Raw genomic sequence first — 25,597 nt, forward strand, 5'->3', positions numbered from 1 at the left:
TGGATACGCCTCGTTTTTGGTATCATACTCTAAAATAATAATCCAAATTAGATGGACGGCGTGGATAAATCATATATATCATGGTGGGCCCACAGTGTACCAGCACAGCGTCAATAGACAATCCGCGTCGTAAGCCGATGGCTTCTTCACTGGCGGGAATCGCTACTGAAGTGACGTCATCAAGTTATGTGGGGCCACGATGATATATTTGTTGTATCCATACCGTCCATACACTTGGAGAGATCATTTTAAGGCATGAGTGAAAGAATGAGGCAGATCCAAAGCTAAAGTAGACCCTACCACAGAAAACAGTGGGACAGTGATGCCCACCGTTGAAACCTTCCTAGGACCCACCATGATGTTTATTTGAGATCCAATCTGTTCATGAGTTCACAGAGAAATGGATGAAGGGAAAACACAAATATCAGCTTGATCGAGAAATTCTGTGGGTCCCAAGAAGTTTTTAATGGCAAGCGTTCAATCCTCACTGTTTTATACGATGGGGCCCACTTGAGGTTGGATCTGACTCATAAATTTTTTCAAACAATAAAATGATCTCCCCAAATGGATGGACGGTGTGGATACAATACATACATCATGGTGGGCCCACAGAACGTCGTGACGTCACTTCAGTAGCGCATGTAGCTAATCTACGTCCATCTGCGTACGTTTGCGGGGCACCGGCAATTCGCGTCTAACCGGACTCTCTCGACTCATATCTCTACTAGAATACATGACTCTCTGTTTTTCTCATCTGACTCGATAGATTTCTCTCGCTTTCTCTTTGGTGAAGTAGGAGAAGAGGAAGAACATTGGTATGCTTTGCTTCTTCTTTTCCATTTCCTTTTTTTTTTTTCCTTCAGATTTTTAAATTTTTTCTTATTTAGGGTTTTGAATGCTGCAAGCCTTTGGGACCACTTCCTTAGACTTTGGAATTTTGGTGGACGCATCTATGATTTTGGAAACTTCTCTGTTTTGATTTTATATATATATCCGAATGCTGAGCTGCGCAACGGTTCGTACAGAACTCGTGCGAACTTTTTTGATAACTCATCATACGTGATGTGACTCCAAAATCTGAACGGTCCACGTGAAGCAGCACCTCATGAAACCCCCCGGGCTCAATTTTTACTTTGATTCAAAACTTTGGTGGGCCATGAAAAATGAAAACAGTTTCCTCCCTTGATTTGCATCTCTTTGCTATGGCCCACCAGAATTTTAGATCAGGGTGAAAATTTGTCCGTTGGGGTTTCATGGGATTCTGCATCACATGGACCGTTCGGATTAGACGCCCATGGCACGTGTGAGTATATTGTGGGTTGAGAATCGAGGACTTGGTTTGAGATCTTTGGGTTAGAGTTCATGTTGGGACGGGTGGTGAGTTCACTCCTCTTAAGGCTGGTAGGGCTCTGGTCAGTCTGGGTTTGGTTGTCAGGGTCCTCCAGTTGGGTTAGGGTTGTAGAACTCCAACCCAATTAAACAATTTCAAATTTGGGTTAGGAATTTGTGGGATATGGTTTGGTTTAGGGGCGTTTGGATGACTGTAAATTCTCTAAAGTCGTGACTTACAAGTGAGAGATACTTACAGTTAATCTTGTTTGAATGTAAGTTGTAAGTCAGTTCTAAGTAAGTTGGTTTGGGTAACCTGTAGGTCAGTCACAGTTTCAAGCAAAGCTTGGAGTAGAGAATCACTCCAAAATTTTATAATCAAATAAGAAAGCTTGCACCATCATTTTGTTAAGCCCATTTAGATGAATATTTGAGTTAATTTTTAAGCTAAATCAATGTTAAGTGGGCCCACGAATTCAAAATACTTATAATGTGGAGAAATAACTTAATATAAGCATTCGAATCAAACTAAAAATATTTATAATAAATCAACTATACATGGCGAATGAGGAACTTAAACTAACACATGACCTAAATGTTGACTAAGGTTTCATTAAAAAAAATGCATGCACTTAACATGGGTTAAGCTGGATGATCCATAAATTGACTAATGTTTAAGATGATTTTGGGGGCATGATCCATCCATTGATTAATCGTTAAGATGATTTAAAACAGTATGCCCCACTTGAGTAAAACCTGAGTTTATTGCATGTAATGAGGTCGAAAATTCCATTTTCTTTTTCTTTACCAATCAAAGAGTTCAAAGGGCCATGATGAACATACTTAAAACCACATTAATGCAAAAAGAAAGTTTTAGGGAAAAAAGTGCTGATGGCCAACACCCATAACAGAATGATTTGATCGTGAGGCCCACATTGATGTTTGTTGTGTATCCACGCTGTCCATAAGTTTTGCTAGCTCATTTTATGGCTCGGGCTTCAAAAATGAAGCAGATCCAAACCTCAGGTGGGCCACACAAGAAATAGTGGTGATTGAATACCCACCGATAATACTTTTTGTGGGCTACAAAAGTTTGGGAAGAAGAAAATATTTGTTGTTTTCTCGTCATCCAGATCTATGTGACCTTATCAACAGGTTGGATGGCAAATAAACATAACGGTAGGCCCTAGGAATTTTTTAATGGTGGACATTCAATCACCACTGTTTCATGTGGTGTGGCCCACCTAAGATTTGAATTTGCTTCATTTTTCGGCCCAAACCATAACATGAGCTGGCAAAACTCATGGACGCAGATATATAGAATAGACATCAATTTGGGCCCCATGGTCACAACCTCACCAAATTGGGGTCATTCGAAGCGGATATATAGAACAGACATCAATGTGGGCCCCATGGTCACAACCTCACCGAATTGGGGTCATTCGAATGCAAGAAAGAACAAAAAAGAAGAAGCATGAAACCCTATTGGACATCGAATGGAGACGTACAATTTCATTGCGGAGAGAGAGAGAGAGAGAGAGAGAGTCTTTCCCCTCTTCAATGGTTGCTTTGCTATAGGTGCTGTAATGGTTTAACCCCTTCTCGATCTGGTTTGTGGTAGATGACCCAACCTGACTAGAACCAAAGCCCAAAAGAAAATAGAAAAGTATAGATAAATTTTTATCTATATCGACTACTTAGCCTAGGTTGTGTTTAACCTTAGTGTATATTCAATTCCTATACCTAACAATTTAGTAGTGCTAGTCCGGGTTGGTCACCTGCTTATAGCCTTATACGCTTACTTGTGTGGGGCCCACCATGTTGTGTGTATGCCGTCCAACCCGGACATTGAGAGAGCCCCATGATGCTGGTGGTGTAAGGCTATCATTTGTTTGTGGTAGATGACCCAACCCGACTAGACCCAAAACCCAAAACAAAATAGAAAAGTATAGATAATTTTTTATCTGTATGACTGCTTGGCCTAGGTTGTGTTTAACCTTAGTGTATATTCAATTCCTAAACCTAACAATTTAGTAGTGTTGGTCTGGGTTCGGTCACTTGCATATAGCCTTATACACTTACTTGTGTGGGGCCCACCGTGTTGTGTGTATGTCGTCCAACCCGGACACTGAGTGAGCCCCACGATGCTGGTGGGGTAGGGCTATCATTGGTTTGTGGTAGATGACCCAATCCGACTAGACCCAAAACTCAAAACAAAATAGAAAAGTATAGATAAATTTTTATCTGTATGACTGCTTGGCCTTGGTTGTATTTAACCTTATTGTATATTCAATTCCTATACCTAACAATTTAGTAGTGTTGGTCTGGGTTGGGTCACTTGCTTATAGCCTTATACGCTTGTATGGGGCCCACCATGTTGCGTGTATGCCGTCCAACCTGTACACTGAGTGAGCCCCACGATGTTGGTGGGTAAGGCTATCATCGGTTTGTGGTAGATGACCCAACCTGACTAGACCCAAAACCCAAAACAAAATAGAAAAGTATAGATAATTTTTTATCCGTATGATTGTTTGGCCTAGGTTGTGTTTAACCTTAGTGTATATTCAATTCCTATACCTAACAATTTAGTAGTGCTGGTCTGGGTTGGGTCACCTGCTTATAGCCTTATACACTTACTTGTGTTGGGCTCACCATTTTGTGTGTATGCCGTCCAACCTGGGGTGCCCCCAAAACACACCTATCCAAATACTAGGTGGGCCACACCGCAAAAAACAATGGACAACCGTGTAAAACTCCCCAAATTCACTAGTGGTTGGATCGGCCCATTTTTTTGGGGCGTCCAATAGCTTGGATGCCATATAAACACCACGGTGGACCCCACACGCTACCCCCATAGAATCAGTAATTCTACAAGGCCTTGTAGAAGAACCAGCCTCCGCAAATAAGTCCTCATAACGATTTCCAACGTTAGGAGAAGACAACATTTATGTTTCTTTGTTTTCTCATTAAGAAAATTCAATAATTCTTAGGACATGTCCAGAAGCGGTATGTTATTATTCTTTTTACATGTATTTATAGAGGAGAATGCTTTTTTAGTTGAAACCAGGAAAAAAAAAAAAAAACACTACACTCCTCGAAGATTCAGGGCTCACAGATGATGAGACTGCAACCCAGTTTAGTACTCTGCCATTAGTAGTGCATCAGCTTGAAGTATGTTTGTTTTCTTGGGTACTAGATTCCATGTGAGGGATTGTATGGGATATCTTCAATATGCTTGTCTCTGCTACATTACATTCAGTGACACCGGGCAACACCACCCAGCTTTCCTTGTCATGAGAACTCTTACAAAATCCATTGGCCCTTGGTTATCCTATAAAGTTGATATTATGCTTAAGATATGCTTGAGACAGATAACTCTAGATTTATTGAGCTCTCATTGAATATCGGTATGAATTGATTAACTCATACAAGCTTCTTTTTTTATTGGCATTACCTAATCCAAATTACTTGCCAGTTATTAAATGATCCTACGAAATCTGGTTAAAATAGGCCGTAGGATTATGAATAGCTTTACGTGCAATCATCTAGAGTGGCATCTGATTATCTATCCTGGTCACGTGTCAAAGCTCAAAAGTAACTTTTCAAATAGCCCTAGTAGTGTGCGAGAAGATGTCGTGTATCTACATGCAGGGTGTGTTTGGTTTTCTGAGCATTGAATCTTCTGATTTGTTTTCTTGGAGCAACTTGTATGCAGTTTCAAGTAAAGATTATTTAATTTTTTGAATGACTATCTGGTTGCTTCCATCATTTATGAACAGCTCATCCTCCATTAGCTTGACAGTTGCAACAGCTCACAGAGTACATTTTTCCAAAGATGCTTGGTGCATGTGAATCATTACATGCCCGGTCTTCACTTCCTTCTGGTCGTTCTGAACCTGAGCTCAAAGACGGTGATGAAACTGAACTAGTGTCAGTTGCTTGGAACCAGGACTATGGATACTTTGCTGCTGGCACAAACAGCGGATTTCAGATTTGTAAGTGTGACCCTTTTAAGAATGACATCCGAAGGGAAAATACAAGTGGGGGATTTGGAATTGTGGAAATGCTGTTTCAGTGCAATATCCTGGTACTCGTTGGCAATGAAAGTAATATGCAATATCCACCAAACAAACTTCTTATCTGGGACGATAATGACCGTCGCTATATGGGTGAACTTTCATTCAGATCTACGGTTCGCGGGGCAAAATTAAGACAGAACTGCATAGTTGTGATTCTTGAACACAAGATATTTGTATACAACTTCAGGGACCTAAAGCTTCTTCATCAAATAGAGACTCTGGCTAATCCAAGGGGACTCTGCTGTCTTTCACATCATTCAAATAACTTTGTGTTGGCCTGTCCTGGTCTGAGACGGGGACAGGTTAGGATCGAACACTTTGGTTTGAAGGTGACGAAGTTAATCAGTGCACATGATTCTCACATTGCGTGCTTGACGTTGACTCTGGATGGGCTTCTTCTTGCTACTGCTAGCACAAAGGGTACTTTGATTAGGATTTTCAACACAATGGATGGGACCCGCCTGCAAGAGGTATAATTATTTAATGGTAGATTTCATTCTGAAGACGATCCTTTTTTATTTTTTTTTATTTTTATGCTCATCGTCATCATCTAAATCTTATCCCAATTAATTGGGGTTGGCTTCATGGATCCTGTTATGCCATTCCACTCTATTAATGTCTGTATCTTAGACCATAGGTCATCGAGTTTTTTTTTTGTATTTTTTCATTATTATTACTGCTTCATGTCCTTTTGGGCCTTCCCCTTGCCCATTTAAGGTAATGTGGCTAATTAATGTAATATCAATTGTCTTCCTCAAAATGGTTGAGGCTGTGTTTGGATATGTCCAAATCCATATCAGAGCAGATTTGGCAGCTGAATGGATGACTATCTGTTTTGGCATGTGTTTGGAGGGGCATGATAACGCGAGCAACTGCTATTGCAAAATGTGCCAGCAGCTTGATTTCCACCCTGAATTTTTTAGGGTGAGAGAAAAAATTAGGTCCAATGTATCTTTATCTCACTTTGAATTTGGGCTGACACTTTCATGGTTAAGGCTGCATTTGGACGTCAGCCAAAATCTGAATGGGAGCAGATTCGGCAGCTGAATAGATGGCCATCTGTTTTGGTTTGTTTTTCGGCAGCATTATAATCCAAGCAATTGCCTGTGCAACATGTGCCTGCATCTTGATTTCCAACCCAAATTTGAGGTGAGATAAAATCGGGTCCAGTCTATTTTTATCTCACGATGAATTTGGGTGGACAGTGGACACGCACGTTGTTGTCAAATGCGATTGCATATGCGCGGACACGCATGTTGTTGTCAAATGTGATTGCATATGCACACACAATTGATCAAATCGCATATGCCATGATGGCATATGCGATCCTGACAAGTATGCCATGGCATACTTTTATATGCGACCAATATGCGACCGCATATGCGAGTATGCGATCGCATACTGCATATGCTATCGCATATCTCCCAATAGCCAAGAGTGGAAGAATTTTTTTATTTTTATTTTTCAAATCGGAGAACTTTTGCTTATAAATAGGCACTCATATCCACTCCATTTTCACTATTCTTTACTCCAAAGCTCTAAATCTCTTACTCTTTCTCTCTTACTCTAATCTCTCTACGATTATTTCAATTATGTTTATTTTTTGTATTTTATAAGTTGTACTTACTTTTTGTAAATTAAGTTGTAAGTTATAACTTGTAAGTTGTTTCAAGTTATCCATTTATCATTAAAATTTCTTTGTTCGAAGTTTATAATAATTAGTTATCTTTTAATGTAGCTTGTTGATTGTTTTGCTAAAATTGATATAATATAATATAAGTAATTAAATTTATCACTTAATGAAACACTCAAACTATAATGAAATAAGTAAAATAACCCAATCCAATCATGTGTACTAATTAGAAAAGTTTTTCCTATTTTTTCAGAATTTTTTAAAATTTTTAAATTTTTAAAATTTTTTTAAAATTTTTTATTATTAAAAAAAAATATGCCATGGCATATGCGATTGTGCAATCGCATATGCAAACAGCATATGCTAATCGCATCGCATATGTGATTTGACAACATAGGACACGCATTAACAGTACCTTAAAGCCTTCCTGTGGTGAATTGATTGTATTACCCACAAAACGACAAACATAGAACAGAAGTTATTTTCTCTAATAAGGAAATAGTTAGCCTTTCGACTTCTTGCTTCTATTTTTTGCAAAAAGATCCTGCTGCTTTGTTATTAGAGAAAAAGATATTCAAACAAATTGCGAGTGGGAGTGAATTTTCTGTTTCCATGCCATAGATACTAAAAAAATGTTTGCTTCGCCTGTTGCCATCTTTTCACCAATACGCTCAAAATCTCAAAAATCGTTTTTTTTTTATTTCCAAGTTCATCTCCTATAGCCATTGGAACAAAAAAAAAACTTAGTTCCAAGTCGCCTTGGAGTTTGGACACGGGGATCCAAAGCCTGGACCAAGTCACCTTGGCACAATTCTGGGTTAGCCTATTTTCGGACATGAGAAATATGATGAGTGTGCCCCTGTATCCTACAGACAACCCCACTCGAGCCCAGTGTGAAAATGCCCCTACATTAATCACCCCCGGCGAGGAGTCTCGAACATGAGACCTCCTGCTCTGATACCGCTTTGATGCAGGGCAATTAACCATTTGCTCTAAAAGCTCGAACTCTTAGAGCATGGCGAATCGGTTCCTTTATCCATGGTATTCCAAATCGGTTACGTAACAGCCATAACAGCCGTTACAGAAAAACGTGCCGTAACGGCCCTGTATCAGTCCCGTAACGGCCTGTAACGGTCCAGGAAGCACATTTTTCAAAAAATAAAAAACGGCCGTAACGGCCGATACGGGGGCTGTAACGGCCAATACGGCCCATATCATAACGGTAACGGTGGTGGCCGTTACGGCCACTGTTACTGTTACGGAACACCTTGCCTTTATCTCATAGCTCAAGCCCCACATCTCATGGGTTAGGACCTCGGCCGAACCCCTCTCGTGGGCCCCAAATCACATGGGTACTGCCTCACACGAGCCACCCACCCTGAGTGTGCCCCTGCATCCCACAGGCAACCCCACTCGAGCCCAGTGTGAAAATGCCCCTGCATTAAAGATCCAGGTCATTCATCTCATGGGTCTTCACCAGGTATGTGTTGCGGCTTGAAAATACCTTCTTCAGTCAAGGGACATGCATGAAAAAAATGGACAGCTAAAAAATGACCAAGAGTCTACCTTCTTCATGTGTGTGAACCATCTGGTAAGACTACTAGACTCATTTTTACAGCAACAGAACATACATGGTAGGCCCACTTGATCAATATCCTAGATCTCACGCACATTGGCATGTGTGGAAGAGTAGGATTTGGAATCCTCATCCCACAAGTAGCCATAGCAGGGTCCTTCACACATGATTTTTATGATTCATATCTACTTCCATCACAGTGCTGCATGCATAGTATCTCATTCTGATTCTGATGCCTATGTAGGTCCGTAGGGGTGCAAACACAGCAGATATTTATAGCATTGCTTTCTCCCCAGCTGTCCAATGGATGGTAGTGTCTAGTGACAAAGGAACAGTCCATGTATTCAGGCTCAGAGTTCGAGTGGCAGGGGATGTCTCATCGAACAATCGCGGTGATCAAGGGCTTGTAATGGCTCATCAAAATTCATTGATTTCTCTTGATGCCTTGGTATCTCCAAACATGGGTTCCAATACAAGCTACTCTTCTTTCATGAAAGGTGAGGTTGCCATTGTCTTCCTATTATAAACTCGTGGATAAAATGTAAAGTATGCTCTGGGCAATTGCAGGCCCATTTGTGTTGCTTGGTTAGATGTTTTGTACTCGATCGAGTGATGGTGGGCCTGAATCAGTTTCATGTTTTAAAACCTTCATATGCCCACTGTTGAACTGGCAAAATTCTGTGGGCCTGAATCAGTTTCGTGTTTTAAAACCTTGGTATGCCCACTGTTGAACTGGCAAAATTCTGTGGGCCTCTTTAAGCTCAGGATCTGTCACATTTCATATTCATGATCTTCATGGGATTTCGGTCTAATCTGAACTTTTTGTATTTTGCTAGGGGTGTTGCCAAAATATTTCAGTTCTGAAAGGTCGTTTGCTCAGTTCCGCTTACCAGAAGACACTCACTTTATTGCTGCATTTGGAGCTCAGAACACTGTCATGATCATTGGCATGGATGGAAGGTACGGTTCTATCTTCTTTTTTTTCCCGTCTCCATTTCCGGACTTCTTTCCGTGATTGCTTCAAGTACATTATTAATTTAGAAGGAATTCTTACTACAATGTGCTCTTCAAGTAACTCCATGAAGCATGCCCCAAAATGCCTCCAAGCTTACACATGGCACTTGCGCATCTTGCTCAGGACCGCTGATTTGCCAGGCCATCATGCGGATGTGCCAAGGCGGAAGTTAGCAATCAGGCAATGGCAGCCATCCATGTTGAGAGGCTGTAAGTGGATGATTCAAACGAAGTTAATTGGAAATAATCAACTAGTGTTGTCATATGCGATCACACAACTGATTATGTGATCGCATATGCGAAATAGGCCACTGAAATCACATATGCCATGATGGCTTATGTGATTATGCCATTGCATACACCCTATACGATGGCATACTTTCCAAGGTTGTAACTTGTAAGTTTAGTTGTTTGTAATTCGTAAGTTGTAACTTAGTAAAATTGTACTTATATTGTATAATGTTACGTATACATCAATTCATCAAGATTCAAGTTATCAATAAAATTTCTGTGTTTGTAGTTTTTAATAATTAATTCACTCTTAGTTTAGCTTGATTGAATGTTTTGTTATATCATATAATATAACTTATAGATGGTCTAATAGTCAAACTACAATGAAGTAGGTTAAAGGGGGGAAAAAAAAAACCCAATCCAATCACTTTTAGTAATTAGACATGTTTTGTTAATGGTTTCAAATTTTTATGATTTTTCCCAATTTTATGCGATTGTATGTGATTTGACAGCATTGTAAGCAATGGTGTCCCACATTCAGCAGGGATTGGATGGTCCAGAATGTCCAATAACCATGATTTCTTGGCTCAATCCCCATCTAATGTGGGGGCATTTTCACACCGGGCTCAAGTGGGGTGGCCTGTGGGATGCAGGGGCACACTTGGGGTGAGTTGCCTGTGGAACCCATGGATTTTGGGCCCATGAGAGGGTGGAACCCATGAATTTGGGGCCCACGAGGGTTTAGCCGAGGACCTAACCCATGGATTTGGAGACTAGACTATGAGATAAAGGGATTAATTCGCCATGCTCTATCAGTTCGAGCTTTTAGAGCAAGTGGTTAATTGTTTTGCATCACCATCTGTGCAGTGGACCAATGGATTTTGATGGTCCCAGATATATTGCATGTTTGCCTTGTGTATGGTGGGGATTGCACTCGATAGAACTCCGGTGAAGCATGCTTCATAACACTACTCTTAATCTAATTTATTTAGTTCCCTCCCCATGGTACATCTGACAAACATGTGTTGTGGTAAGGGCTGTTGATATGGTGGCTGCCCATGTAGATAGGCCATATCTCAAAAGGGAGAGGATTGGGTAGTTAGTAATCCGATCAATGGCCTTAAAAAGGAACGGATAAGAGTGAAGGTCCACATTCAACCAGCAAAACCAACAACTGGATGGTCGGGACTGCCCGGCTAACTGCAGTATTTGGCCATATAGACATGGCCCACCAAATCAACAGCAAATGTTTGTTTCTTGGTACCATGGGGTAGTCGCATAATAGCATTTCCCCAAGTCCAAATCTTGCCATTTCCCTTTCCTGATGTTTGTATTTTTAAAACTCTTTTGCTTTCAGTTTTTACAAATGCAGCTTCGATCCTGTGAATGGAGGGGAGATGTTGCAGCTGGAACACATCCAGTTTCTCAAAGCCAAGAGCAGGCAGAAGCCCGGCATGGCTTCTTGAAAATCACAGGGTGATTCAATTTATGCAGGTTTCTCCATGTAGATATGACACTCGGCGTCTCTGTACATAGAGCATATAGATTTCTATCTTCCCTGTGACTCTGCATTCTCAATTGAGCCAAGGGGTTTTGCAGTAGCTTATCGACAGCCATTCAAGGGCCCCACAAAATACCATCTATTTTTCGTGCCATTAATTCTATGGCAGTTGTTGGTGTGGTGGACCCCTCTTATTGAATGGTCTGCCTGCGGCTACATAGGTGGACCTGCTTGGATAGTGCAAGAAGGATAGAAGGATAGAAGGATTTTTACTAGATTAGTCTCCTTGAGTCTTTCATTTATTCATTTTATCAAATAGAACTGAAATCTTGTAGTTAGTTATGGCAGTTTGGATGTTCACTTTGGAATCAGGTGATGGAATCATCAGAGACATCCATAATGACCCGATGTGGCAGGATTTGATTGGGCCATGTGCTGATGTCAGAGATGAGACTCACACAATACGTGTTTGAAAGTTGTTCGACTAGGCCCATCTTTAGTGGGGGCATGTGGTCCAATCAAATCCTGCCATATTGGGTCACAAGGAATATCCCTGGTGATCCGATGTGGCGGGATTTGATTGGGCCATGTGTTGCTGTTTGAGATGGGACCCATAGAAAATGTGTTTGAAAATTTGCTTGACTGGGCCCATCTCTAACAAGGGCATGTGGTCCAATCAAATCCTGCCATATTGGGTCACCATGGATATCCCTGGTGATTTGGTCACCATGGCTCATGGTTCATGGATTGGGCCATGGAATGTATGGCTTACAGTATCAGTTGAAATGCCTTTGTATGAAGGGTTTGGATCATGGTTAAAAGACTTGGATCCCAGATGTATTGGACTCGTCCGAGTCCCGAACCATGGTTTGGATACTTGTTTCCTGGTCTGGGTCATATAATTCCTCTTTTGATGGTTATTATCTCCTGATTGTCGCACACAGCTCCTTGAGCCATTTCCATCCGAGGGATGAAATGGTCCGCACTAGGGGTGTACACGAACCGAGCTAGCTCAGTTAGCTCACTCGACTTGACTCGAAAAAGCTCGATTCGACTCGGTTTGAAGGTGAGTTCGAGTCGAGTCGAGCTGATTTTTTGAGCTTGAAAATGAGTTCGAGCAGGCCCCAGCTCAAATAGAACTCGGATCAAACTAGTTCGGTGACTCGGTTACTTTGCCATTGATGTTTCTCACCAAGTGTTTGATAAAATGACTTAACTAAGTGTGGCTGGTGGCAAGGAAGGTATGTACATGAAACAAATACCCTTTTTTTTCTTGGTTTTTATGTTTCTTAGAAGGTGTTTGATAAAATACCTGTAAAGCCATTGCTTCTGTTTCACATACAGAGGGATTTTAAAGGTGTAGTCTAGGTGTTTGTGGAAATGCTGCACTGGCGAACTCGGCTCGATCTTGGCTCGAACTGACCCGAGCTGCTGACCAAACCGAGCTGAGCTAGCCAGTCAGGCTCGAGGATCGAGCCGAGCCAAGTTTGAGCTGAGGTCAGCTAGTGGCCGAGCCGAGTCGAGCTAAGGCTAGCTCGACTCGGTTCGACTCGATGTGCACCCCTAGTCCGCACCATCAGATGGTCGCTTTGTTTTTTAATGCAAGGTTTATATACTCGAGCAGAGTTGGATGGTTCATACTCATGTATTCAAAAATCTTATGTGGCATAGTTTTGTTTACACCCATTTTCGGCACAGTGATGTAGATCACTGAGAAGTTGCAATGTGTCGTCACTACGAGTTTAATCAATTTCGGGCTTGAACATATCTTTTGTTGATCTTCCTTCAGTGATACGAGAACTGGATGCATGCCTTTAGAAGACTGAAACAACAGTACCTTCCTTGCTGGAGGCTATGTATACCAATGATCTTCCTTCAAATTCTTACTGTATGTAAAACAACAATAGCGGTTTTACGGGTATTTCATCAAATACCTTGTAGGCAACATCAAAATTAAGAAAAATGGTATTTTTTTGATGAAACATACCTTCCTTGCCACTAGCCAACACTTTGTTGAGTCATTTCTTCAAACACTTGGTGAGCAACATTAATATTAAAGTAACTGAGTCACCGAACTAGTTCGATCCGAGTTTGATTCGAGTTAGGTTGATCCGAGTTGAGTCGAGCTCGGGCAAGCTAGAACTCGGTTCGAAATTTTTTTGAGCTAAAAATAATCAGCTCGCCTCGGCTCGAACTCAGTTTCGAACCAAGTTGAATCAAGCTTTTTCAAGTCAAGTCGAGTGAGCTAACCAAGCTAACTTGGTTCGTGTACAGCCCTATCTACCTCTAAGCCATGAGCATGAACCTCATTTTTAGGAATGTACACTAAAATGATATAGAAAAATGGATGGATGGTGCGGTTAGCCATTAATGTATTCCTGGAGGCTATGTATACCAATGAGATAGCAAAATGGATGGATGGATGGTGCGGATAACCATTAATGTATAAAGTTTTAGATAAAAGGTTGTATTTATGTTTTACCTTCATCCATGTCTACCTGGTCTCAAGTAAACATCACCGTGCCTCAAAAAGATCTCACGGTAAAAGTATACCTTGTGTTACTGTGGGCACACCTTGATGTATGTATTACGTATCCACACCGTCCATCTGATTTTCCAGATCATTTTAGGTCGGTATGAGAGAAATTGAAGCAGATCCAACGCAAGGCAGACAACAAAGGACGCGGATTGCGTCCTATCCCTGCCCGGATTATCACGATAATCCGTCTGGGCAGGGCTCTGTGGGGGCCACCGTGATGTAAGTGTTTTATCTACAAGAAGTTTTAAATGGTGGACGTTCAATCCTCAATTTGTGGTCCACTAAAGCCTTTTTCATGCCTCGTGTTTTGGTTCACAACTTCAAATAACCTGAGAAGAACAAACAACGGTGTGGATAAAACACTTGTATCACAGTGGCCCTCACAGAGCCCTGCCCGAATGGATTACCATCCAGGCAAGTAGGACGCAATCCGTGTCAAGGGTAACGCATGACCGGACGCGGATTGCGTTCTACCCCCACTCGGACCGTAATCAGTGGGCGGGGCTTTGTGGGGCCCACTATGATGTAAGTGTGCCCGCCCTTGTGGGGCCCACTATGATGTAAGTGTTTTATCCACGCTGTTAATTGTTTTTCTCATATCATTTTAGGGTATGAGCTAAAAAATAGGCTGGTCCAGGACTTAAGTAGACCAGAAAGTGGGATTGAGCATCCACCGTTAAAAACTTCTTGGGAACTGGATAAGTTCCGGATCAAGCTGATATTTCTTTTTTCACTTCATCCACGTCTGCATGGCATTATGAATAGGTTATATGGTAAAAAAAAAAAAAAACATGGTGGCCCTTAGAAAGGTTTCAACGGTGGGTGTCATAATCACTACAGCTTACTTTGATGTGGTCCATTGGAATTTTTTATATTCTTCAATTTTTGTCTCATAACTTAAAATGATTTAAGAAAAGTGATGAACGGCATGGATAAAACACTTATGACATGGTGGCCTCACGGACGCAATTCCCGTCCCGCCTAACCACGCTTGTGTATATGGGTACGATGAGTTCACAGTTTTTTTAGTTCAAGTAACCTTACTCTTGCTCGGGTGGTAGACTCTCGAGAGTTTCAACACCTGGTCAAGGGTTCGAGTACCCATAGGTGGTGAAATTCCACTAGCGTGAGTGTGTGGGGGTGTGTGTGCGTGTGTAAAACAAAAAAAAAGTGTGCCACTTGTACAACTGAAAGCGCCTGCGTATAATCTATCACACTTTGCCTAAGTACCAAATAATTGGAAGCAGATTGGTTGGCGTACCACACACCAACTATATAGCTGCTGTAGGTACGTGTCGTGAGAGCACTCATGCTCCTCGAGCTCCGAGTTGTACAAATGGTTCAAAGGAGATCAAAGTTACATGACCTGCATTGATATATTTATTATATTTACACCATTCATCTAGTTTTAGAGATCATTTTAGAGTATTATTAAAAAAATGAATTATATCAAAAGATCCTATAGACCTGATTTTCACCATTAAATAATTCATAGGGCGCACCATATCTTTTATTTTCCATTCAAACAATTCATTAGGTTAAAAAAATCTGAATGAAGAGGAAAAACATAATTCATATATATCCAAAACTTTTATGATCTCATAAAGGGTTTCAATGATAGACGTTCAATCCCCCACTGCTTTTTGTAATGTAGTGTTAGATCTATCTTATTTTACGGATATAGCACGTACCTCGTGATCAGACCCGCGGACCTTGCTGACGCGGATTTCTTTCATAGGAAGTTCCTGCGCAAGGATTCTAGGTGGGGGCCACCACCATGTTTTCAGGAAATCTATTCCGTTAATCCGCTTTTTGAGATCATTTCAGGACAAGAGACCAAAAATGAGGTGTATCCAAAACTCAAGTGGGTCACACGAGGGGAAACGGTGGGGAAAGAAATACCTACCGTTGAAACCTTCCTAGCTCCACCTTGATGTTTATATGCCATCCGAACTGTTTATAAGGTTATTAACAATGGCATGAAGTGAAAATACAAAAAAGAAAAAAAAGTGCCTAAAACAGAGCTTTTATGGCCATAAGAATGTTTCAACGGTTCTCACTAAATCCCCACTGTTTCCTCTTGTGTGGCCCACTTGAGTTTTGGATCCACCTCACGTATTATCTCTTTTCCTAAAATGAGCTCTCAAAATGGATTAATGGAGTAAATTTCCCACAAATATGGTGGTAGCCCCACCCAACATCCTTGCACATGAACTTCTGCGAAAGGCTTTTGAAGGAAATCCACGTCCGCAGTAGGGCCTGTTTGGATGCCTTTTAGGTTCTTTTAAGTTGTAAGCAACTTACATATAAGTGACTTACAGGTGAAAGTGACTTACAGGTAATCTGTTTGGATGTAAGCTGTAAGTTACTTACAAGTAAGTTAGTTCTTTTGTTTGAGTAACCTGTAATGGTATATTCACATCGAGCAGAACTTAGATTAGGAAATTGTTTCAAAATGTTATGATCATATAAAAATGCATGGGATCAAATATGTAATTTTACTAAGCCCATCAAGATGAATATTTAAGCTAATTCTTAAGCCAAATTAATTATCAAGTGGGCCATAAAAGTAGATGAAATACATACCATTAAGCATAAATGGTCCATATATAACAAAATCAGAATTATAATTATCGTCCAATTTTTAGAATCTAAATGCATGAAAATAATCAAATAAAAATCAAAAAATAAATGTATTAAAAGAATCCAAGGGAGCATTTTAGTATAAGATTTGTGCGGCCCACCATAATATATTAACAAATAAATGCATAAAAAGAATCCATATGCTGCCCACCTTAATATATTAATAAATAAATGTATAAAAAGAATCCATCTTAGGCGGACCACACCATTAGAAATAGGCAAACAGCCCATGGGTTCATTAAACTAGCCACAATTGTTTCTGTGGTGGGGTTCATGTGAGATTTGGATAATCCTAAAATGAGTATACACTCGTTTTGCACTGTTTTTTACTTGAAAAAAACATATGAATTTTTATAGGTAAATTAGTTTGTTCTCAGACCACAGCAGCACCACAATATGTAAGTAGCATACGATGTAGGTGCACCCACCTTCTAGTGATCCAGATCATATTTCTGGTGCACTATGAATGGATCGTGAATAAAGGTAACCTCCATCAAGCAAACCAGCCGTCTAATGAGTGTACATTGTACCATTGTATACATGTCTTACTTTAAACCATCCACAGAGTTTATTATTTAAATGGATGGATGGGTTGGATCAAATACATAAATCACGGTCCCCTACCATCAAAATGCTTAGCCGCGTAGTTGGGGTGAGTTCTTGTGAGAACCTTTTTTGAGAACTCATAATAAGCTATGTTAGTCCAAAATCTGAATGGTCCAAGTGATTAAGAATCCCATGAAACCCACAGAACTCAACTTTTACATTGATCCAAAACTTTCTTGGGCCATGGCAAAAGAAAATAGTTTTCTCCTTTGATTTTCATATCACTTTTCTTTGGCCCACGGAAGTTTTAGATAAGAGTGAAATTAGTCCTTGGGGGGTTTAATGGGATTTTTCATCACATGAACCGTTCGGATTAGAGTTAAATGACACGTGTGGAAAGTATCGCACGTGCGCACGTACACAGGTGAGCATGCGTACGAGTAACACCTAATCCACTCCCGTTTTGAAAGCAGTAAAGGAAATAGTGCGATCAAACCCTACCGTTTCGGGGAGGAGTGAGAGGGAGGGCGGTCGTCGCAGACAGAGAGAGAGATTGCAGAGAGGGAGGGTGGTCGTTGCAGACAGGTCGTTGCAGACAGAGAGAGATTGCAGAGAGGGAGGGCGGTCGTTGCAGACAGAGAGAGATTGCAGAGACGGAGGGCGGTCGTTGCAGACGGAGAGAGATTGCAGAGAGGGAGAGCGAGAGATTGCAGAGAGGGAGAGTGCGTTTCTCCATCTTCCCCTCTTTTTAAAAATCCGACCGTTGAGCCTGTAAGTGGCTTACAGGGAAGTGACTTCTCACCCCCATCGCCCTGCAGTTTTTTGGTAGATTTGCCTGTAAGTGACTTACAGGTTGTAAGTTACTTACAGGTGAATTTTCTCCCCCAAACACCACCTGTAAGTGACTTCCCTGTAAGTTACTTCCCACTTACCCAACTTACAGGCATCCAAACAGGCCCTTACAGAGACATTTAAAAGGGGGAAATCCAATTCCAAACAATCCAAAATCCATGCCTTCAAATGAAAAGAAAAACCCTCTCTTCCTACAAACTACTGAAGAACAAAACCTTCCATCTTGCTGCCAATCTCTCCTCTTCGATCGAATCCTTTCAATCCAAAATCCATCAAAAATCAGATGTTTCGTCCGTCCTCTCTGATCTAAGCGGCTGCATTTCGTCCTTACAGGCCTGTGCCCTTCACAAGAATCTCTCGAAAGGGAAGGAAATCCATTCATGGATGATCATCAATGGCTTCGTAGAATCCCCATTTTCCATCACCAGCTTAATCAACATGTACTCGAAATGTGATCGTCCTGGCCACGCTCTTGAGATCTTTGATCGGGCCTGCTACCCGAATCTCTTTGCTTGGAATGCTATCATTGCTGGGTTTGTCACGAATGGTCTCCCAGAGGATGCTATCGAGTTCTATCTGAGAATGCGGCGAGAGAATGTTGCCCCGGATAAATTCACATTCCCTTGCGTGATCAAGGCGTGCTCGGATGTTGCTGATTTATGGGAAGGGAAGAAGATCCATGCCGGGTTATTTAAGGCCGGGTCCGAATCAGATGTTTTCATTGCCAGCGCTTTGATCAATTTCTACTTGAAATTCAATCGCATGGAGGATGCAAGGCAGGTGTTCGATCGATTGCTTGAGAGAGATGTTGTGTCGTGGAATGCGATGATTAATGGGTATGCTCAAATTGGGGAGTTTGAAAGGGCATTGGAGGTTTTGGCACAGATGTTGGAAGAAGCTATTGCCCCAAGTAAGTTCACGGTCACTGGAGTATTGTCGGTTTTTACAGCCTTGGAAGATTTGAGGAGTGGGCAAAAGATTCATGGGTTTGTGGAGAAAATTGGGTATGGCTCAGACATTATCGTATTGAATTCCTTGATTGATATGTATGGAAAATGCAAGTGCATCAAAGATGCACAAGAAATCTTTGAAAGGATGCATCAAAGGGATTTGTTTTCTTGGAACTCAATTCTTTCAGTTTATGAACAGTCTGGCGATCATGATGGGACACTTAGGCTATTTGATAGGATGCGGGATGCTGGAATTCAGCCAGATTCCATCACGATCTCGACCATTTTGCCAGTGTGTTCGCAGCTAGCAGCATTGATGCATGGGAGGGAGATTCATGGGTACATGATTGTTAGTGGCATGAGGAGAGATGGTGATGTGTATGTGGAGAATGCCATCATCGACATGTATGCGAAATGCGGGAGCCTGAGGGATGCTCGCGTGGTTTTTGATAGGATGATGGATAGGGATGTGGTGTCGTGGAACATCATGATATTGGGGTATGGCCTGCATGGGCATGGGCATGAGGCATTGGATGTGTTCTCAAGCATGCTCGCCAAGAATGTGGAGCCTGATGAGGTGACGTTCGTCGGGGTCCTAACTGCATGCAGCCACGCAGGCTTGGTAGGTCGCGGTTTGGAGATCCTTGTCAGCATGGAGCCAGACCATGGGGTGATCCCCACAGTCGAACACTATGCTTGTGCAGTAGACATGCTTGGTCGGGCTGGACGACTCAGCGAGTCCTACGAATTGGCCCGAACCATGCCAATTGAGCCCAACCCAATAGTCTGGCGGGCGCTCTTGGCAGCCTGCCGGCTCCATGGGGACGCATCACTTGCTGAGATTGCAGCAAGCCAGATCTTCGAGCTTGAACCAGGGCACTGTGGGAGCTACGTGTTGCTTGCGAATGTCTATGGAGACACTGGGCGGTACAAAGATGTGTCAGAGGTTAGGCAGACGATGAAGCTCCGGAATGTGAGGAAGATGCCGGGGTGTAGTTGGATTGAGGTAAACACAGGAGTGCATGTATTTGTGACCGGAGATCGGGCCCACCAGCAATCAGACCAGATTTACACTCAATTACATATGTTAATTGGGCAACTACGCGAGTATGGGTACTCACCAGAGGTTAGGCACGTCTCGCCCAGCATACATTAAGGTTATTTTTCTTAAAACAAAAAATAATAACTATAAAAACATGGATACCTAGAATGGAATACCATTTCTAGACAAGGCTTTGATAGAGGTGGGTCCCTACTCATGGCTCGATGATAGACTCCGTGAGTTTCAACATTGAAGTCATGGGTTCGAGTGCCCACGCGGTGTGTGTGAGTGTGTTAAAAAAAGAGGCTTTGATACAGCTTAGGGCTGCATGCCGCCCCCGCTAGCTATTACAAATGACTGTTTTGTTTTCGTATTACTTTTAAAACTAATTGTTGTATCATTTTGTAACTGTCCTCTTAGCCATTTTAAGGTCATAAAATGGGAAAAATATTTGGAAAAGAAAGAAATAAATACTAGTATATTGGCCATTAAGTCTATTATCATCAAGCTGATAATGATGATTATAACGCTTAAGTTGGCCTCCTTTTTTTCTTTTTTTCTTTTTTTTTTTTAAATCTTTTTGTTTTTGTTTTTTCCAATTGAAAACAAAGAGATGTACAGTCTAATGAGGCACTAGAAAATATTTACTCATGAGTGGGGCAAGCTCTTCTATTCTGGGTTTCTCTCCACTATGGTTCATCTGGGGTAGAGATTGAGCTTCAAGAAATGGTGAATGGACTCATGAAGAAACAAATGTATAACTCTTCAAGAATTTCAATTGTGCTTATATGCATCACTGTAGGAATTGGGTTCATGCTTTTTCAGTTTTGGCTTGTATATTCATAACAATACCCTTTAGGATGTCTATACAATGACAACCCATCTTTACTAAAATGGGTACAAAACACCCATGCTTTAGCACCTAGTACAACAACTGGATTAATGTGTAAATGGTATTTTTTTAGGAAATATTTCATTGAAAGAATATATATATATTTATGGATATATATATATATATATATATATATATATATATATATATATATATATATTTATGGATATCTTTCTATGTACCATTAATATTCCCAGAATAAATGCACAACTTTTCCTTGAATCGACAAAAAAATAGTTGAATATTTCATTTGCATTTTATACTTGGATCAATGGCAATGGGATTTGGCATGATGCCAATGAGATTGATCATATGGTTGAAACAAACTATAACTTGGTTATTTCATTTAATTAGATTGCAATTCAATTCAGAAGTGCATCAAAACGGACCCGTTGCCAACTTAGAATGGTGGAAAAGGATTTGTATATCCAAACCCTAATAGTTGGGATGATGCTTTGATGTTGATGATCTTGGCAATAATGAGCCGAGCTAGTATTTGCAGTGAATCCACGTGTTACGATCGAGACTCCCAATTTCCTGGAAACTTTTATCCTGAGCACAGCTGCTAACTTGCAACAATGTGTGGCCCATCCAAGTTGGTCAATGAGTGGCTGAATTGGACTACATGATCAATGGTCGAGATTGATCTACACAGCTAATACAATAAGTGGAACTTAATCGAGCCAAAACGGTGGAATCAAAAGGGTGGTCTGCAATCAGAGTTAATTCACCCTCTGATTCCAAAGTTAACAGTGGATATGAAATTTGAACCAAAACATGGCCTATTTTCCCCCAAATGACAAATTTTGGCATATCACTACTTTTGGGTAAAAATTTAATTTGTGATTCTACATATACAACTTTCTCGTTTCCAATGCTTACACCCAAAAAACATGCCATCTGGCATAGGAACAAATCAGAAAATACTGTGCAAGTATGCAATTACAAGATCATTGAGCATACCTTAACCAGAGTAATATTTGCTGGGATGACTGGGACTTCTCCACTTGCGAATCCTATCACCAAAATATTTGCTCCCCACTTTAGCAGCTTCAAGCTATCCTCGCAAGCTTGCCTCCAACTGGATCATATAGAACGTCGACCCCTTTGCAATTTCTTGCTTTCAAGAACCCTCTGCAACTTTCTATAATGTTTTCCTTACTCGAGTCTATGATATGATCAACCCCCAACGACTTGAGAAACTGAACTTTTTCCTCACCCCTGAAACACAAATATGCTCCAAGCCTGAATTATTTATCCTCTTGCAATTACCAATCAATGTTCAAGTATTGCATGCCAAAAAGGAGACTATGAAAGACATTAATCAAGTTTATACAGTTACTTATCTGGCACGTGACCGAATACCTAGCAACAGCAATGACAATGGCACCGCAAACCTTGCCTATCTGAACTGCTGAAAGCCCCACACCACCAGCTGCACCAAGAACAAGCAACACCTGCATTTCTATCAACATCAATCTATATTCATGTCCCAAATACCCACAAAAAACATCTAAAAAATCTTAACTGATTATGATGAGAAATGGGTGACAAATACGACATCGATACTATTCCATTAAAGATCTAATGTGTTGGTATTAAATCCTGGCAGCTAGTGATCAGAACTGGTTACATGCACCTGGCTAACTCTCTGTTGTGACTTTTGGTTATCTTTTTATTTATTTTATTTAAAAAAAATAAAAAATTTGTTAGGCTCTTAGTCATGGTTATCAAATAAGAAAAATGTCTACAAAGTGAATAGTTACAAGAGACATCATGATATATACATGGAAGCATAAGGTAATTGTGAAATGATTACCCTCATGCATGGATTATAGATTATAAAACAAAGCAAGAAAAAAACCCATGGTTCCAGGATAAATAAGAGGCTATTTGTGGATTATACACTTCAGCATGAGTCACTGAAGTAGATTCATGGAGGCATATTCCAAGTACACATTGATACAATATCTTCCTGAATTCAGATATTCACGCATTTCTTCAGCAGGTATAGTTTATTTATTCACAGTCAATTTGGAATACAGATAATGCAAGGTTCAAAATCTCATCTACCAAGCCAACTTGGTTGAGCGATAACTGCTTCACCAAGGGACAAACTAAAACACAGGAAAAAAAGTGGGTGTTGGTCTTCCCAACTTTCATGTTTGAGTTTGACTGGTACCATATTGGATTAAAAGGAGGGAAGTACTATCAGTTAAGGTGATGGATAAGTACAAAGACTGCCTCTCACAACTCCATCCTCAGCTGAACAGTGACAAGGAGTTGACCTCTCTAGAAATTAAGATAAATGAAGAAAAAAAAAAGCAAAGTTATTGGCTAATAGGATGGTACTGTTCTCCAGTGTTCCTGGGGAAGAAAACAATTTAGCTAATTCCCTTGCAAACAAAGAAGCAATGAGAGGGTGATTCAGTGTCGACACTTCTGTGATCTTGAGATGCTCTTTTGCTTCTTTGTTTTTTTTCAATAAAATTTACAGCTACCTTCCAAAGAAAGGCAAAATCAGCCACTTCTTGTTGTTCACAACTAAAAGTAAAAACTTCAATGTTTAAATTATTGGATCGAGTGACCGTTTAAAAAGAATATACCTGACCAGAGCTCAAACGTGCTCTATGAACAAGTGCTACATGTGAAGTTCCCAATGCAACAGGAAGTGCACCAGCGTCAACCAAGTCACATCCACCAGGCACTAGAAATCTTCAAGTCCTCAACACAGAAATTTACAGTTTAAAAGCACAATAAATCAAATGAATTCGTTAATTACCTCCAAAAATAGGAGTTTCATATAATATAAGATAAAGAGCTCACATAACAACATGCAGATACTACCAAACACTTAAGTACTTTTGACATTCATATATCATTGAATGATCGTTATTTATTTTTTCTTTTTTTGACATTTCCACGATTTTACAGATTATTCCTCCCAGCCACCAACCATCTGGAGAAAAATCCACAAATAAAATTGATTCTCATCCTATCAGTAAAAAAGCAAAATTTTAACAATTCCAAACCTAAGCAGGAATTTCACTTTGGCCAGTCAAGGAGTCCAAGAAATTCACCCAGTTCTTGTGAATATACGTCCACGAAAAGCATTTTTCACATATCTACAGCTATTTCAAACCTTTCATCATTCCGAGTGAAAAAATATCAAAACTATGCTCAAACTACACCAAATTATCATTATTACTTTTTGTTTTTTTGAGAGATAATCTACACCGAATTATCACCAAAAGAAGAGGCTGGTTCCTCTAAAAATCCTTGTATAATGAGTGTATTCTACAAGTGATTCACCTGCATGTAAAAGTTTGCTTATGCCTATGTGGAACCCTCCTCATTTTGTGTATGCCATCCAACCCGCACATTAAGTGCGTGATGCAGGACAATTAACCACTTGCTCTAAAAGCTCGAACTGTTAGAGTATAGCGAATTAATCCCTTTATCTCATAGCCCATGCTCCACATCTCATGAGTTAGGAACTCGGCCGAACCCCCTTCATGGGCCCCAAATCACATGAGCCGCCTACCCCGAGTGTGTCCCCGCATCCCACGGGCTACCCCACTCAAGCCTGGTGTGAAATGCGCATTAATCACCCTCGGTGAGGAGTCTCGAACACGAGACCTCCCGCTTTGATACCAATTTGATGCAGGACAATTAACTACTTGCTCTAAAAGCTCGGACTGTTAGAGTATGGCGAATTAATCCCTTTTATCTTATAGCGTAGGCCTCACATCTCATAGGTTAGGACCTCGGCCGAACCCCCTTCGTGGGCCCCAAATCACATGGGCTGCCTACCCCGAGTGTGTCCCCGCATCCCATGGGCGACCCCACTCGAGCTCAGTATGAAAATGCCCCTGCATTAGTGAGCCCCACCATAATAATGGGATGCCCCAAAAATCAGGCAAATCCAATCATCAGATGGGCACACCATAGGAAACAATTGACAACCACCCAAAAATCTCCAAAGTCATGCAGTGGCCCACATGATAGTTGGATTGTCCTGATTATTAGGGCTTCAACTTTCATGGTTGGGCAACCCTTTTGGACAATATGAGTGGCTTGTAGAGAACTTAACCATTAATAAAAGAAAATAAAATAAAATAAGAAGCATAATCTTTAGCAATTATTTCAAGATCTTTTATCTCTACACTCTCTCCACCCTGAAAAACAACAATAATTCTTGCCAAACTATCACTAAAAGGTGGTTTTTCACATTTTCTTTTTTTATTTCTAGATCTCTCATTTTTCTGGTTCAAAAGACCCAATTCACGTCAAACCATCATTAAGAGGTCGTTTGGCAGTGTGTATTTTAAATCCTTTGGAATCCAATGGCTTTTGAAACCTATGGAATCAAGTGAATTTTGCAAATCAACTTTGAGATGGGAATGCAAAAGGGCTCTTTTGAGGGATTTTGGAGGAATCAATATCCAAATGCTTCAAAATCCTTGCTAACAAATATCCAGAGAGAGAGAGAGAGAGAGAGAGAGAGAACTTATTTGCAGTGGGATAAGCTGGATAAACGTTAGAAGTAATGGCTTGGGATTGTCTCATGGCTTTTATTTTAAAATGTGAGCAATCTGTCTATATGTGTGGACCTGATCAATACATAAACCTGCCATGTGTCATGTGGATGGACTGCTCTACCACATTACAGTTTTTTCCAATTCCATGTATCATATCCCTTCAACAATTCCCCTCCTTAGCAGAGCTAATTAAATTAGCTATCCAAATTACTAATCCACAGTCCCACCA

General features: G+C 40.7%; 2 protein-coding genes and 1 pseudogene across 8 annotated transcripts; 2 read left to right on the forward strand and 1 right to left on the reverse strand.

Annotated features, from left to right (window-relative positions):
* Window positions 1-662: 662 nt before the first annotated feature.
* LOC131253680 (autophagy-related protein 18d-like) lies at window positions 663-12,208 on the forward strand. 4 transcript variants are annotated; one of them, XM_058254790.1, is made up of 6 exons: window positions 663-815; window positions 5,109-5,878; window positions 8,862-9,114; window positions 9,454-9,577; window positions 9,690-9,841; window positions 11,220-12,208. In XM_058254790.1, the coding sequence occupies exons 2-6, from the start codon at window positions 5,165-5,167 to the stop codon at window positions 11,246-11,248; spliced, it is 1,272 nt and encodes a 423-aa protein (XP_058110773.1). In that variant the 5' UTR covers window positions 663-815; window positions 5,109-5,164; the 3' UTR covers window positions 11,249-12,208. The 4 variants fall into 4 exon arrangements, with proteins under 4 accessions (XP_058110773.1, XP_058110774.1, XP_058110775.1 ...); XM_058254791.1 differs by having other exon boundaries at window positions 664-815; window positions 9,756-9,841; XM_058254792.1 differs by lacking the exon at window positions 9,690-9,841 and having other exon boundaries at window positions 664-815.
* A 5,355-nt stretch (window positions 12,209-17,563) lies between these two features.
* On the forward strand, window positions 17,564-20,427 carry LOC131253682 (pentatricopeptide repeat-containing protein At3g14730). 4 transcript variants are annotated; one of them, XM_058254797.1, is made up of 3 exons: window positions 17,604-17,621; window positions 17,677-17,754; window positions 17,792-20,427. In XM_058254797.1, the coding sequence occupies exon 3, from the start codon at window positions 18,112-18,114 to the stop codon at window positions 20,047-20,049; it is 1,938 nt and encodes a 645-aa protein (XP_058110780.1). In that variant the 5' UTR covers window positions 17,604-17,621; window positions 17,677-17,754; window positions 17,792-18,111; the 3' UTR covers window positions 20,050-20,427. The 4 variants fall into 4 exon arrangements, with proteins under 4 accessions (XP_058110779.1, XP_058110777.1, XP_058110780.1 ...); XM_058254796.1 differs by lacking the exon at window positions 17,677-17,754 and having other exon boundaries at window positions 17,564-17,676; XM_058254794.1 differs by having other exon boundaries at window positions 17,590-17,676; window positions 17,730-20,427.
* A 1,267-nt stretch (window positions 20,428-21,694) lies between these two features.
* Window positions 21,695-23,941, reverse strand: LOC131254383 (uncharacterized; annotated as a pseudogene).
* Window positions 23,942-25,597: the final 1,656 nt, after the last annotated feature.

The sequence above is a fragment of the Magnolia sinica genome, chromosome 8 (assembly GCF_029962835.1).
Source record: "Magnolia sinica isolate HGM2019 chromosome 8, MsV1, whole genome shotgun sequence".
NCBI lineage: Eukaryota > Viridiplantae > Streptophyta > Magnoliopsida > Magnoliales > Magnoliaceae > Magnolia > Magnolia sinica.